This window comes from Myotis nattereri (genome assembly GCF_964212035.1).
Source record: "Myotis nattereri genome assembly, chromosome: 19".
Taxonomy (NCBI): Eukaryota; Metazoa; Chordata; class Mammalia; order Chiroptera; family Vespertilionidae; genus Myotis; species Myotis nattereri.
In genome coordinates, this window is record NC_138095.1 from 9716727 (window position 1) to 9733269 (window position 16543).

At 38.4% G+C, this 16543-nt stretch overlaps 1 protein-coding gene across 4 annotated transcripts in view; it reads left to right on the forward strand.

The window, feature by feature from the left end:
* Positions 1–16543, forward strand: part of HECTD4 (HECT domain E3 ubiquitin protein ligase 4) — a 150604-nt gene that overhangs the window by 27119 nt on the left and 106942 nt on the right. For all 4 annotated transcript variants that reach the window (XM_081113358.1, XM_081113359.1, XM_081113360.1 and 1 more), the window contains exons 2-4: positions 9849–10366; positions 13469–13558; positions 14468–14598. In XM_081113358.1, coding sequence (XP_080969484.1) covers positions 9849–10366; positions 13469–13558; positions 14468–14598 — 739 coding nt within the window. The remainder of the gene's footprint in view (positions 1–9848; positions 10367–13468; positions 13559–14467; positions 14599–16543) is intronic.

The window sequence follows — 16543 nt, forward strand, 5'->3', positions numbered from 1 at the left end:
GGTGCGTTTGGACGTGGTGCCTCATTGTGCCTATTGCTTTCTGTTGTTTTGTTTTTTGGGGGGAGGCATGTAAGTGCACTGTGGGGTAGCATTTTTAGTCACTCATTCATAAATATTTATTGAGCATCTATTTTGTGTCAGGTTTTCTGATGCTTGTGATACCTTAGGGCAGTGCTTCTCAACCTTGGCTGCACATTAGAATCACGTGGGAATCTTTTAAAAATCCTGATTACTGGGTCTCATCCTCCAGAAATTCTGTTTCTTTGTTACTAATGTTGTGGCCCACCCCATAATAAAGAAACAGAATTTCCGGAGGATGAGGCCCAGAAATCAGGATTTTAAAAAGATTCCCAGGTGATTCTAATGTGCAGCCAAGGTTGAGAACCACTGCCTTAGGGGGAAAATAGACAAAGTTGTAAGCTATATTGCTACAATTTGAATTTGAAAAAGATTTCTTTCAAGTAATAGTAACTGAAGTTATGAGTGCTCACTATATGCCAGGTGCTGTGCTCTGTGTCTTTTTTCAGGAGCAACGATTCAAAGCATACTGAGATTTTCAGTGCAGAAGACATAAAGAAGAATCAGTCTGCACTTTTAAGGAGGTTACAATCTATCAGAAGCCTTCTTTCACATAATACTTATCCATAAAACTATTCTATTTTTTAAAAATATATATTTTATTGATTTTTTACAGAGAAGAAGGGAGAGGGATAGAGAGTTAGAAACATCGATGAGAGAGAAACATCGATCAGCTGCCTCCTGCACACTCCCCACCGGGGATGTGCCCACAACCAATGTGCATGCCCTTGACTGGGATCGAACCTGGAACCTTTCAGTGCGCAGGCCGAATCCCTATCTATTGAGCCAAACCAGTCAGGGCTAAAGCTTGTATTCTAGCCCTAGCCGGTTTGGCTCAGTGGATAGAGCGTCGGCCTGTGGACCAAAGGGCCCCGGGTTCGATTCAGGTCAAGGGCACGTACCTCGGTTGCAGGCTCCTCCATGACCTGGGCCCTGGTCGGGGCTCATGCAGGAGGCAACCAATTGATGTGTTTCTCTTATATTTATATTTCTCTCTGTCTTTTCCTCTTTCTTCCACTCAATGGAAAAATATTTCTGGGTGAGGATTAAAAAGAAGAAGAAAAACCTTATATTTTAATTGAGCATATAATTAGACTTCCTTCTGTGCACAATTCTGAGGATCAACAAACTTTGCAAACTAGGGCTCCCTCTATCCTTATGGGAGATTGGGTCATCACAATTAAAGTCAGATGGGCTTCCTGAATGCTCTCCAAGTGGTTACACAGACAGGGTTTCTCAATATCAGCCAGGTGATTTAGGTTGTGAGGGCTTCCTGTGCATTGAGGATGTTTAGTGGCATCCCTGACCTTTACCAGTAGCACCTCTATACTTGTGACAACCAAATGTTATATCCTCTGGGAGGCAATCTCTGTCCACCCTCCTTTAAGAGTCTCTACCTAGACCTTAGTCTCCCTAGACAACCAACAGCTCCTTCCAGAGGCAGATGCAACTATAGCATCATTGAGAGCTAAGCTTGTGCATCAGCTCACGCTGTTCCTAAAAATAAGAAGCCCTTGAGCTATTCATACCTTATACTGGTAATACTTTCATTTTACAGTGATGCCATCTCTAGAGAAACCACTAAGTGCTAGTCAACACTGGAGATAATGATCTTGGTCTGCTTTATAGGGCTGGAATAATAATAGGAATGGCAACATTTTTTACTAATAATATATAATATATTCAAACATATATATATAAAGTATATATATATATGGTACATATAAGGTATATCTTTTGAATAATTATAAAGTAATTATTAAAATACATTTCATTTTCAAAATTGAGCTATCAGCTGTTAAAGTGTGTATATGTTTTTTGGGACACCCTGTATACATACTCTGTGATCCTATCACCCAGTTAAGAAAGAAATGGATTCTTAACCAGTACCTTTTTAAAAAAAATATATATTTTATTGATTTTTTTACAGAGAGGAAGGGAGAGGGATAGAGTTAGAAACATCGATGGGAGATAAACATCGATCAGCTGCCTCCTGCACACTCCCTACTGGGTATGTGCCCGCAACTAAGGTACATGCCCTTGACCAGAATCGAACCTGGGACCCTTCAGTCCGCAGGCCGACACTCTATCCACTGAGCCAAACCGGCCAGGGCTTAACCAGTACCTTTAAAGCCCTCTGTGTGTTCTATAATTTAACCCTCCTCTCCATGTAAGAAACCACTATCCTAAATTTTGTTTTTCTTTTCTTTGTTGTTTTTTATTTTTATTTATTTTATTTATTTTATTTTTTAAAAAATATTTTATTGATTTTTCACAGAGAGGAAGGGAGAGAGATAGAGAGCTAGAAACATCAATTAGAGAGAAACATTGATCAGCTGCCTCCCGCACACCCCCTACTGGGAATGTGCCCGCAACCCAGGTACATGTTGTTTTTTAAAATAAATATTTTTATTGTTTTTAGACAGGAAGAGAGAGGGAGAGAGAAATAGAAACATCAATGATGACAGAGAATCATTGATTGGCTGCCTCCTGCATGCCCCACACTGGAGATCGAGCCCACAACCCAGGCATGTGCCCTGACCAGGAATCAAACTATGACCTCCTGGTTCATAGGTTGATGCTCAACCACTGAGCCAAGCCAGCCAGGCATCAAGAATCTTTTTTACTTTTTTTTTTTAAGTAAATACATGCAGGAATTCTGATAAATACTGAATTTTCATCAAAGTTCCCTGTTGTGCTGTGCATCCCAGTAATGTCCTATTTCTGCTTCTTCTGGAGCGATAATGTCATCCTTTCCCCGTAGCAGCCCTTCAGTCTTAGGAAGGCAGTCCCTCTCCCCACTCATCTCTTTCTGGGCCACTCATCCTCAGTTTCTTAACCGTTTCTAATGTGACACGCTTACAGGCTAGTCAAATCATCCTCTCCTGCACACACTCTGGACTGAACGGGATATTCCAGTTCACACTATTATAGTTTGACCATTGCAGAATATAAATGGGATTATTACCTCCCTTGCTACAGACACTGGAATTCTAATGCATTTGAAGATTGCATTAGCATCTTTTAAACAGTGTTGGCTCAAAAGAAGCATGTGTTAAATTCAAATCTCCTTTACCGCACCCCCAGCCCTTCAGCTTTTATCTAGTCAAGTCTTCCTTCTTGTAGGGTTATTCAGAAAAATTCCTTTCTTGGTGGTAATCGCTCTAAAATAAGGAAGTATCTGTAATGTTCTAACAATCGTTTAGCGGTTTCCACTTTTTCAGAGCACTCCTTGTGCACTATTTCCTTTGATCTTAACAATGATGTAAAATAGAAGCAGGTGTTACCCTCATTTTACAGATGTAGAAATACAGACAGAGGATTTAAGTAAAATGTCTACGGGAAACAGTTATTTGCAGAGGCTGGGCTTCACCTAGTCCCCCTAACTCAGTGGTTTGCAATCTTGGCTGCACACTGCTTTCACCTCTGGAGTTAAAAAAAAGAAAGAAAGAAAGAAAGAAAAAAAAAAGTCTCCCTTCCCCAGATAATCAAACGAGGAGGGGGCCCACTCAGTTAGTACTGTTTGTTGTTTTTTATTACAATTGACATACAGTATTGCATTAGTTTAGGGTGTACGACATATGATTAAACATTTATAGACCCATGAAGGCTCACCCTAAGTCCCGTATCCATTTGACATCCCACATAGTTATTACTATATCATTGAACTATATTCCCTGTGTGTATGTTACACCCCCATGACTGTTGTTGTAACAGGCGATTTGTACTTCTTAAACCCTCCTCCTTTTCACTCATCCTCCCAGGCCCCATTAGTATTATGAAAAAGCTCTCAAAGCAACTCTAATATTCAGCCAGGCTGAGAACAACTGCCCTAACTCATTTTCTGGTGTCCCCTTCTTCTATCGCATGTGTTTTCTTCATGGAATTAAAAGGCTTTTATGTGGAAGAGAATAGTATTTCTCCATTGCTCCAGAATGCAGAAGTATAATCAATCCAAGTGAGGGAGTGTTATTCAGATATACAGTGGGAACCAGCTGTACGTCCTAAGATAATTATTCTTGGAATGTATCTTCTCATTAATTTATCAAACATTTATGTGGCCAGACTCTATGCTAAGCTCTGCGGATACAAATATGAATAAGATATGTTTTTCCCCTTTCAGGACTCACAGTTAAAAGAGGGGGGCACACTATAAATAAACACCATTATAGTAGAGTGTGGTTTATACATATCGGACTTGTATAATTTCTTTAATTTTTTACATTTTTATTTAAAAACGGTCAACAGTGATTTTCTTACTAAAACATGTTTATGCTAAGTATTTGACTATATCACACCATGGTAGTCTTTATGTTAAATTATGTAATTCAAGTAATTAACAGATAAAGTTAGTTTTTTGGAAATATCTTTTTTCTTTAAATTCTCCTAATAACATTTATAATAGTATTAAAACCATTTTGGGGAGTTCATTCTACATCTTTCTCCAAATTTTATCTGTTAATTATAAACATAGGAAGATGATCTGTATTGGTTCTGCCGTGAATAACGTTGGTGAAAAAATTACTTGATAACGAGAAGAGATTTTGATGCCTTGGATCAACTTTCAAGAGCCATTTTGAACATTACTCTCTACATTTCCTTAATGCACATCCTTTATTAAAAACAGCAGACATTTTTTCCCCATAGTTTGTGGCTGATCTGCTGATAGAGGTATGTGCTGGATACTATGGAAACATGGAGAAGCTAATTCTGGAAAGAGGAAGAGGGAGAAAGAAGAAATCAGAGTTTCTCAAAGTAGGTGGCAGAGCTGCGTTTTGAAAGATTAGTAGGATTTAGACTGACAAAAGATGAAAGTTAGGCAAGGGCCAGGACAAGATGGAACTTTCATGCAAAAGTTTGAATAGTGATTTCTTATATGTTGAATCCTTACAGTTCTAACAATCCTGCTATCAATAGCAGTTATAGGAAGGTCTGGGAAAAATCACCATTTCTTGGAGAAAGTTTGACAGAGCTAAGCCAAATAATCTGTGACAAATCAGGGTCTATTTCTAGTTTTGGCACCAAACTATGGGCTTAAACTTATGAATTAAAGGGTGAAACTTAATTCTGGTTATCAGTTAAGTTAAAGACCCTTTTTAAAAAGTTGTTGAAAGAGAATGTGAATGAACATATATTTCCAAGCTTGGATAAGGTCATATAACTTCAGGGTCTAATTTAATTGATAAGTGATCCACTCTTGATATAGGCTTTCATAACAGAGAGAGAATTCTATCCTTCCACTCACAATTGATTTTACTTGGTTCACATGAGATCTTTCTGATTTTCTTTGAACTACCATTTGCAATTCAATTTGGCCATGATTGCCATCTATATAATGTGAAAAATGTTAGGGAAAGCTATAGAAGGGTTTAAAAATTCACTCCAATGTTTGAGAGGGTTTTGTTATTCTATATCCTTTATTGGAAAGTTTTGTGTTGAGGTTGCAAGTCTGACCAGTTGGTCTGCTTTGAAATAATCCAGGTGTAAATGCCTTTTATGCTGATAGGTTTATATAATTAATTGAATGGGTTGATGTACCATACTAGGTAGTATAGTAATATAATTCATCTATTTGGAGCCTGAGTGATCCTGAGATTTATTTATTTAAATATATTTTTATTGATTTCAGAGAGGAAGGGAGAGGGAGAGAGAGATAGAAACATCAATGATAGAGAATCATTGATTGGCTGCCTCCTACACGCCCCCTACTGGGAATCGAGCCTGCAACCTGAGGAAGTGTGCCCTTGGCCGGAATCAAACCCAGGACCCTTCAGTACAGAGGTCAACGCTCTATCCACCAAGCCAAACTGTCTAGGGCAGCCGTGGGCAAACTACGGCCCGCGGGCCGGATCCGGCCCGTTTGAAATGAATAAAACTATTGAAAAAAAAGACCGTACCCTTTTATATAATGATGTTTACTTTGAATTTATATTAGTTCACACAAACACTCCATCCATGTTTTTGTTCCGGCCCTCCGGTCCAGTTTAAGAACCCATTGTGGCCCTCGAGTCAAAAAGTTTGCCCACCCCTGGTCTAGGGCCTGAGTTTTAAATGTCATTTATTCTTGGAGAGTAAGAGGTTTTATTTTTCATTGATAGTTCCCACCATTTATGGTGGTCTTCCCCATCCCACCCACTATCCAGCCTTTTCTTCTAATCAGGAATATAATCAATCCTATGTTGAGATAAACTGCTTCCAAAGTACAACAGATGGAACTAAGAAGTGATTTAAGTGCCCTATCTGGTTTGTGACCGTGGATAGAGTGTTAGCCTGTTGACTGAAGGGTCCCGGGTTTGATTCCGGTCAAGGGCGCATGCCTGGGTTTCGGGCTAGATCCCCAGTAGGGGACATACAGGAGGCAGCTGATCAGTGATTCTCTCATCGTTGATGTTTCTGACTCTCTCTTTCTTCCTCTATGAAATCAATAAAAAAAATATTTTAAAATAGTGATTCAAGTACCATTTTCTTTGGTACTTGTGATTATACTTTGTCAGATATGTCCCCCAAACTGTAAATATATCTATTGTAGCACCGTTTGATTACCAGTTATTTAAAGATAGTGTTTGCTTGTGCAAAACATCAGCTCTAGTTATGACTGCTTTTTAGAAAATTGATTTGAGAAAGAAGAAAGAAAGAGAAACATCGATTTGTTGTTCCACTTTTTTATGCATTTATTGGTAGATTCTTGTATGTGCCCTGACCGGGGATTAAACCTACAACCTGGGTGTTATGGGACAATGCTCTAAACAACAGAGCTACCCAGCCAGGCCTGGGCCATGACTGATTTTTAAAAATATAAACTATTTAACTTATCACTATTGTTTCTTTTTTTTTTTTAAATAGAGAACCCCACCGCCATGATTCTATTACCATAATTACCAGTGACATTTCAAACTTGAACAAGCGTGTTTTACATAGTCCTATTATAGGGCATATACAGTTTTATACTGCTTTTTATTGCTGCTGTATGGCTACATTTTTCATTATTGCATAATATTCCATTGTGATGCATATAATTTAATCAAACACTTCTCCTTTAGACATTGAGATTGCCTCTACTTTTTCCACTATAATAAGACTGCAATGAACATCTTTGTACATTTTTTATTTCTCTAACATTTCTTTAGGGTAAATTTTTATTTTATTTATTTATTTATTTATTTTTATTTTCTCATTTAAAGTTTTACAAATAGTAGTATATATGTCTCCTTTTTTAGGGTAAGTTTTTAGAAATGGGATTACTTTCTATTTCTCTCAGAAGTAGGCTTAATAGATCTTTTAGCTTTTTACTTAACCTTATTGGGGAATTTTATCTCTGCTCTTCTTATATCTCAGATTTGGTTGGGAAAGAATATTTTGCCTACCTTTTATTAGCTCTCCATGTGATTGTTGTTGTTTTAGCTTAAAAACATGTCATGTATGATAAAATTACAGTGAGGGTATGAGTTACTTTGAAAGTTATTTCCTTAATTGGGGTGACTTGAGCATTATCTCCAAAGTGACCCTTCCTTCTGATGAAGGGTGACAGGGATCTTCCCTTTTTCTTAAATAACTCTTCTCCCTTTTAAAGAAAAGAATATTAATTTTCTGATGACATTTTGGTATTTTATCTTCTTGGTCAAGAGCAGTTACTGAGGGCAGTGGTTTTATATGAGAACAAATCATTTAATATTCATAAGGACCAGAATAGATCCTCCAGAGCTGACTTACTAAAACCCTAAGGTATGATGTCCTTATAAAATGATTTTAGGCCATGACCTTCAAACTTTAGAAATTCTTAAAAAATGGCAGCATAGTGGACAGTTCTTAGTGTTCTAAAAGGGCCATTGAATTGCTGAGAAGTCTAATGGATTTCTGAAAGTATTGAGTGTGTGTTAGGTACTGCTAAATCAATACACATAACAGTCACTTAAGTGTGTGTATTACATAATATTTGGTTAATTATATTATATCTCATATTGTTTCAGAATGTCTTTCAGGTGGAATGCTAAAAATAAGCTGAAGTACTTATAAAAATAGAACCATCAGAAAAATGCAGAAGTATATTATATAGTTTTTTTTAGCTACTCTTAATATTTGAAGTTAGCTATGGTTTCTGTCATACACATTATTTTATGAACAAGGAAATATCACATTTCAGAAGCACTTATGTTTGAGATTGATAAAAAAAAAAATGAATAGCCGGGTTTAATGTTACCAAGTTGTTCTTTGATTCTTTTTATTTTTTATTTATTTTTACTTTTTAAAAATGTTTTCATGTGTCTCTTTTTAATCTTTTTTCTTAGAAAATTTGGATCATATGTTTTATCCGTTGTCACATAATATCATATAGTTAATTATCCTTTGAAATAATGTTGCTTGTGGCTATTAGTATTCCACCTGTGTTACACTTTAAATGTTTTCCTATTATAATTTGTTAGAAGTAATGCTACAGTAAACATTCTTGCATTTATATTTTTCTTTAAATGTATCATTGTGAGAAATTCCTAGGAGTAATGATACTTACTAAAATATAAGAATATCCTCTTAGATTTAAGAAATTTGCCAAGATTATTATTTTTTGTAGTTACTGTGTATTTTTTAATGTGCTTTGATTCTTGAGTCTAATAAAAGCCTGTATTGAATTTTTTAGTAGTTGCTTCATATAACATAAGTAGAATGTCAGTGTACCTTAAGTAAAAATGTATATGGAGCACATAAATTTTATATCAAAGAGTTGTATTGGATGAAAATCACATAATCAATGTTGAAAAGCTTTTTAAAAAATGCAACATTTCTTTTTTTAAAAATATACTTCTTTATTGATTTCAGAGAGGAAGGGAGAAGGAGAGAGAGATAGAAACATCAATGATGAGAGAGAACCATTGATCGGCTGCCTCCTGCATGCCCTCACTGGGGATCGAGCCCGCAACCCAGGCATGTGCCCTTGGCCGGAATCGAACCTGGGTCCCTTCAGTCTGCAGGGTGACACTTTATCCACTGAGCCAAGCTGGCTAGGGTGCAACAACATTTCGTATTTGCTTAGATGTTCATAACTGGGAAGGTAATAAAATTTAAAGTTGTGATTTTTTTTTTTACATCATTCAAATATATCTCAATCTTTGGTTGTTGATCATCATGGTGGAAGCTGATTGCTGATTTTTTGAAAAAAGAAAAAAGGGCCCATTCGGTGTGACTCAGTGGGTTGAGTGTTAACCTTGGATCGATTCCAGGTCAGGGCACATGCCTGTGTTGTGGGCTTGATCCCCAGTGTGGGGCATGCAGGAGGCAGCCGATCAATGGTTCTCTGTCATCATTGATGTTTCTATCTCTCTCTCCCTCTCACTTCCTCCCTGAAATCAATAAAAATATTTTTTTTTAAAAAAAGGAAAAAAGGGCAGTCTAATTTACTTGGATATGATTATAGTTTCAAGGTATATGATTGCCCTTGAAAAGTGATCATTTTTTAAGGAACTTGTGTTATTTTATCAATTGCCAGGTGAAAAATAACCAAAAGGGTAATTTGTGTTTGATGAATCTTGATAAAAGGTAGGGAAATAATTTTGTATGACTTGATGGTGAAGAACATTTAATCATTATTTGCATGGCTCTACCTGGGTGGTTGGGTATCATCTGTACAGTAAGGTTGCAGGTTCCATTCCTGGTCAGGGCATATACTCAGATTGCAGGTTTGATCCCTGGTCAGGGCACAGATGGGAGGCAACCAATCCATAGATGAAAGCAATGGTGAAAGCAGTACATAACTGTTTCTCTATTGTTTCTTTTTTTAGATTTTAACATTTGAGACCAAGAACCCGATGGAATTAGCAGAACGTTTGCGCTCTGTCTGTGGGAATCAGAGCAATGCCTATGCCCGCCTGCTGGAATACCGCCTGAATGCCTTGCGAGGACTGTGGAATGCCCAGCGCCAGCTGGCCTTGGAAGAACAGCATGAGAGGGAAAGTTCGGGTGATGAAGAAACATTGGCCCTGCTCAAACGCCAGGGCTTGTTGCAGCAACCCGAGCAAGCTCCCTTCACTTCCCGGATGGGGCTCCTGCTGGTCTTCCCCCTTATTCAGTCTCAGAGTAGAACAGACCCCTCTCTCTGTAACATTACTGCTGAGGTGCTATTGAACTGCCTTCGCGACTGCCAGCCTTTGAGCTTGACCAAGGAGCCTGCTGACTGTCTCAATGGAATTGAAACTTTGCTGTGCTCTTGGCTAGAGGAAACTTCTGACACAGGTCGACACATCCCTCATAAGCAAAAAGAAAATGCTGCTGCCGCCCTGGTGGCTTTGGCATGTGCCAGGTAAGGAAATCAGATGGACCACTTGGTGACCTTGTGACTGCTGCGCTGCCTGGGGTGGGTGAGTGAATCAGAGGGCAATCAGAGTCTTAGCATTCAGAAGTCCTCCTCTGTCTTCAGTATTGAATTTCATGGCCTTGACAGTACCTAAGATGCTTTCTCACCAAAACTTGGCACCAGCAACCTGAGCTGGAACCCAAGTTCAAGTTTTTGCTTCCTGCTATACCATGATAACAGCTTAAACAGCTAGAAATGGAGAATCAACCCTTGCCATTATCTACTCACCCCTGAGATGATTAGTGTTTTCCATCAGGTAGTTCGTGGAAGGTGTTCTATCTGTGTTTCTTCTGGAAGGACAGTTAAAAGTTTGTGGAGCTTTAAAAAATGTTTTTTTATGTGTATTTATAAGGAATGCATTAGCAGGCGAGTGGGTTTTTACTCACCTGGACTCAGTCACACTGACTTGGTCACAAATTATATTTTTGGACCCTGATGTTTGCCTCCATATTTAATTGAAAGATCTCTCTGTATATATCAAGATTTAATAGTGTGCTATTCTTTGTGTGTTAGTTGATGTTATTGATCCACTGTCAATAGGAAAAGTGCTTGGGGTTACTTTTCTGGGAGAAGATTTCTACGTTCTCCTGCCCAGTAGCCTGTATGATCACTGGCACACATTTGTGAGAAAAAAGGTTCACTACCCTTGCTTTCCTCTAAGCTAGTTGGCTAGAGACCATGGGGTCTGACAGATTAGTCACATTTGTCCCTCTTCTTCAGAATTTTTTTGATTGAGTTCTTCTTCTTCTTCTTCTTCTTCTTCTTCTTCTTTTTTTTTTTTTTAAAGCCAAGAGTATGTGAGAAAATTCTTCTTGGAGAATTATGAAGTTCTTAGCAAGGTTTACATGAGAGTGAGAGGGGCAGACAGCTAGCAACAAATACATGTGTAAGATAATTTCAGAGAGGGATAGTCACTGTAAGTGAACAAATCAGGCTATTTTGATAGAGAATGGCTAAGTGGAGGTGGGGACAGCATTAGCTAATGATACCAGGAAGGACTGCTGGAAAGGTGACATTTGAACTGAGCCTGCATGATGAGGACGAGTCAGCCACGCAACAAATCCAGGGACAGAGTTCCAGGCAAGAGGAGCAGCAGTGGCATGACTCTGATGCTCTCTCTGTGTTTCAGGGAGTGAGGGGACAGCAAAGTGAGCAGGGTAGCAGGAAGGCAATGGTAGAAGGAGAGGAGCAGGAGATGAGGTTTGCAGATCATATAGTGGCTTAGGAGCCATGGGAGGAATTTTTTCTTAAAATCTGAGAGTCTAGCAAGTAAATAATACCTTATGGCTGGTTTTAAATGTTCCAGTGTACTTTTGCCCTTTTATTTTTTTAACCTCACTGCACCCCAGGGAGGAATCCTGCCCTATTGGACGGATGAAACAGTAAAAATCCATAGGAGTTAGGTGATAGGACTGAGATGGTATAGTTCAGGGGCCCTCAAACTACGGCCCGCGGGCCACATGCAAATACAAATATTGTATTTGTTCCCGTTTTGTTTTTTTACTTCAAAATAAGACATGTGCAGTGTGCATAGGAATTTGTTCATACTTTTTTTTTAAACTATAGTCCGGCCCTCCAACGGTCTGAGGGCCAGTGAACTGGCCCCCTATTTAAAAAGTTTGAGGACCCCTGGTATAGTTAGTGAGTCAAAGCCAGGTTTCAGAGCCATGTGTCCTGACTCCCAACTTGTGTTTTTATACTCTATTAGAGGCCCGATGCACGAAGTTCATGCAAGAGTAGGCCTTCCTTCCCCGGGCTGCCGGCAATGGCTTCCTTCTGGCACCCAGGACCTGGGCTTCCCTCGCAGCCCTGGCTTTGTCTGGAAGGACATCCAGCCTAATTAGCATATTATGCTTTTATTATTATAGATCTGTGGCCTCCCTGTCTAATACTAGTCTTTATTTTTGTTTTAAATTTTTTAAAATATATTTTTATTGATTCCAGAGAGGAAAGGAGAGGGAGAGAGAGACAGAAACATCAATGATGAAAGAACCATTGATCGGCTGCCTCCCGCACACTCCCCACTGGGGATTGAGCCCACAACCTGGGCATGTGTCCTTGACTAGAATCGAACCTGGGACCTTTTAGTCCACACGTCGACACTCTATCCACTGAGCCAAACTGGCTAGGGCTAGTCTTGTATTTTGATTCTTTGGTTTTATACTCTATCTGCTGCCTCCCTGTCATATACTGGTTTTTGGTTTTGATTCTTTTGATAGTGAAAGGGGCAATTAAGAGGAGGACTCTAGGCCTACTCAGTCCAGCATTAGGTATTCCATTTCTTTGGGGTTTAGGCATGTGATACCTAGCAATTAAAGCCTTGGCTAAGAGAATAAGGCAGCAATCCGAAGTCACCCATCTGATACAGGCAATCATTTAGATCAGGAAATGTTCTTGTGGTGATTTATACTTGGGATCTAGCCAAGTAAGTCTTGTGCATCTTAATAGCACCTTCTTTTAGATCCTGCTGATCATATTAGGGACTTCCCAGAGCCTCCAACCTTGGGAACCAAAAGGAAATCAGGTAGTGGTGACCTCTGAAGTATTATAGTCACAGCAAGGGAAGCTGTCAGTACAAAGTAGTAATTATTTAAATATATTCCTTTTTTGATATGATGGGCTTCAATGAGATGTATGTAAAGTGGATGAACCTAAGAAAGACATTAAAAACTTAATTCTGGAAATAGTGTTAAACTTTAAATATAACCTCCTCCTATGAAATCTCTCCTCTAGACTAGAAAATTTCTTGATGAAAATAGTATCCAAGAATAATAGTCACATGGTCTTTGTACTGAGCCTTATGTTTTGAACTTTTGTGTTAGGGGAAATTATCTACCTTTACAAATGCAGGAACATTATAATTGACTGTTCAGATCATGCCACTCACATACTAAGTAAGTATACGTACTTTGTACAACACATATGATTGACATAAGCAGACAGACACATTTGGAACTGTTCTCATTTGGTTAATAAAATTAACATTAACAACCTTTTTATTTGACTTTTCAATTTTGATGATTTTCTATTCTCTCCTTTTATTTTTAGGGGATCCTTGAAAACTTTTGTCCATACAGTCCATCTATTACAGAAACAGACTGATCTAGGGTCCCTGCCTGTAGCCGATGTGCTGTATAGGTGAGTTGTCACTTTGGATCCTTACCCTTCTCCTACACAAGGGAGATTGTTTATAAGGTCTCTTTTAATAAGTAGATTGCTAGACTCTTTAACTATTCATATATTTTTGTGGCTTTGTTTTTAATTATCTTAAGCCTTCTAATGACATAATTTACAATTTTGTGTTGATCATCTATTCTCTACTTTAATCCGAATGAGCTGGCAAAATCACACGCATGTATAGTAAATGGATAGCTGTTCAAGAAAATCCTGAATTATAACTTAGTCTGACTTAAAGGATTCACAAAGTTTGCTGCTTTTTATTGATTTCAGAGATGGAGGGAGAGGGAGAGAGAGAAACATCAATGGTGAGAATCACTGATCAGCTGCCTCCTGCATGCCCCCTACTGGGGATCAAGCCCGAAACCCAGACATGTGCCCTTGACTGGAATTGAACCTGGGACCCTTCAGTCTGCAGGCCGACACTCTATCCACTGAGCCAAACCAGCTAGGGCTCATTCATAATCTTATTACCCAAGATAACCACTCCTATTGTTTTGGTATATGTGTTTCCCAATTCACATCTGCCTGCCTCTCTCTCTCTCTCTCTCTCTCTCTCTCTCTCTCTCTCTCTCTCTCTCTTTCTCTCTCTCTCTCTCTCTCTCTCTCTCTCTCTCTCTCTTTCTCTCTCTCATATATATATATAACATATATATATATTACACATAGCTGTAATTTTATCATAACATTTCTAAAAGCACTGCTTTGTAAATTTTAAATATAAAAATATAATGTGAATTTCATTTCAGATGTATAGTGTCTTTGTAAATCTGTTATAGTTTTCTGCTTTTTGAGATTAAGTATCTTTTTTATTTTCTTGCCAAAATGGGTAGTTTTGGTGTGTTTGTGATTCTCCATTTCCCGTTTTAGGCTGTTGCTTTTGGAAGGGGGGCCTGGATCCCCCTCCTGTTTGCTTGGCGGCAAACACATAGTGTCATGGGGCTATGAAGACATGCTGCCTGCACCAGATAGCAACACTGGCTCCAGTTCTGAAAATAAAGGTAATGTATGGGTTTTGGTCCTCTGATTGAAATTAAGATGTGAAAAGAATGGTTTAAGATAATTGTGGCAAACAGTTTAGATATAAGTCTGTGTTCCTTTTAATTAAAGAGCTCAGGATTCCTATACAGTGTGTTCATTGTCTGCTTTATCGGTCACAGTATAATAAAAGCTGATACTCAGTGAGGTAAGAAAATAGATAGGTTTTACTAGCGCCAGGAAAAGGTATCATCCATACACTTCTGCCAAAGAGGCATGCATTACTTAAATTGGTTCCTGGGCATTTGAGTTTGGGCATGGGAGCCTTAAGTTGAATTTTTATGTCTGTGAATAGAGTATCAGGTCTTTCTGCCTGATACTGTTTCTTTTAGTAATTTATTGTGTGTGTGTTAATGAACCCTCTCATCCTAAAAGCAAAACAATGAGCTTGTTCAAGGGAGCATGAATTGTTAAGTATCTTTTTTAAACAAAGTAGGCTGGATTAAAATGTTTTTACAGTTTCACAAGTATTACATATCAGTTTATTCTGTGACCTCAGTGAAAATGGCAGAAGCTCTCTTAATTGACTGCATCTAACTGACTTGCCGTTGAATTTGGCCTCTCTGTTTACTGGGTAGACATGCTGTCCAGTACCCTGGCACACCCATGCTGCTCTCCTGTGGAGTTCCTGGCCTGCCAGGAGTACACCTTACTCCCAGACCTGTTTGTTATTGTAATAGGTACTTGTTATTGTGATTATATCGTTAAACATTACCGTACCAATAAATAGGAGTTTTACAAATAATTACCCACTTTAACTCTTTGTTTTTTAAGGAACCACTAGGTACAAATTACACTTGTCTCAGGTTTAGTATACCGAATTTTTAAGATAACAGCATACTCAGTACTAATTTGAGTACAGTGACATTGGATTCCCCTAAAATGACAAGTAGTAGACAAACTCCACTTATATATAGTGAGTGGAATGATTATGAAAATAAACACTGAAGGACTTATTTATATGCTTTTTTAAAGACTCTCTTTATAAGTTAGTAAACCATTTACTATCATATAGAGATACAATGTTTATCTTAGGGGAAGATATAGCTAACAGGAAACATAGTTGCTGTTTTTATTTATTTATTTATTTATTTATTTATTTATTTATTTATTTATATTTTATTGATTTTTTACAGAGAGGAAGGGAGAGAGATAGAGAGTTAGAAACATCGATCAGCCGCCTCCTGCACACCTTCTACTGGGGATGTGCCCGCAACCAAGGTACATGCCCTTGACCGGAATCGAACCTGGGACCTTTCAGTCCGCAGGCTGACGCTCTATCCACTGAGCCAAACCGGTTACGGCAGTTGCTGTTTTTAAATAGAAGAGCACTTTTGTGCTGTGTTGCTCCAGAAATTAAAATTAGGATCTCTGGGTGGAAAACCCAAAGAAGCGGATTTTAGTTGAATGTATATTATTAGGATGTGAGAATAATATCATATACCATTATGGAACACTGGCTTTGAGCTAGATTGCAATATGGGTGTTTACCTGTGTTATCTCATTTAACCTTCATAGTAATTCTTGAGGTACACATTATCCTCATTTTATGGACAAAGAAACTGAAGTTCAAAGAGGCCCAAGGTCAACTAATAAGTGCTCAGAGCTCTTAAAAGCTCACGCCTTTCTTTACTACAAAATCATATCGTATCCTTAGTCATTTCAGATTAGAATTAGGAATGTGTAAATTGGACTCAGTATTTTTGCTATCCCAAAAAAGAAAAAACATTTGGCAGGCAGGACCAGGTTTTCCTGCTAGTAACTATCTGACCTCCTTCCCTGATCTTGGTCCCTGACCCTACATGCATTTTGGATGTTTGCTGTGGGGGTTCTAGCCATCTTCCCTGGAAGTCACATTGAAGCACTTATTTTAGAAGTGGGAGATTATCTTTCACTCAGCCTCCTCTA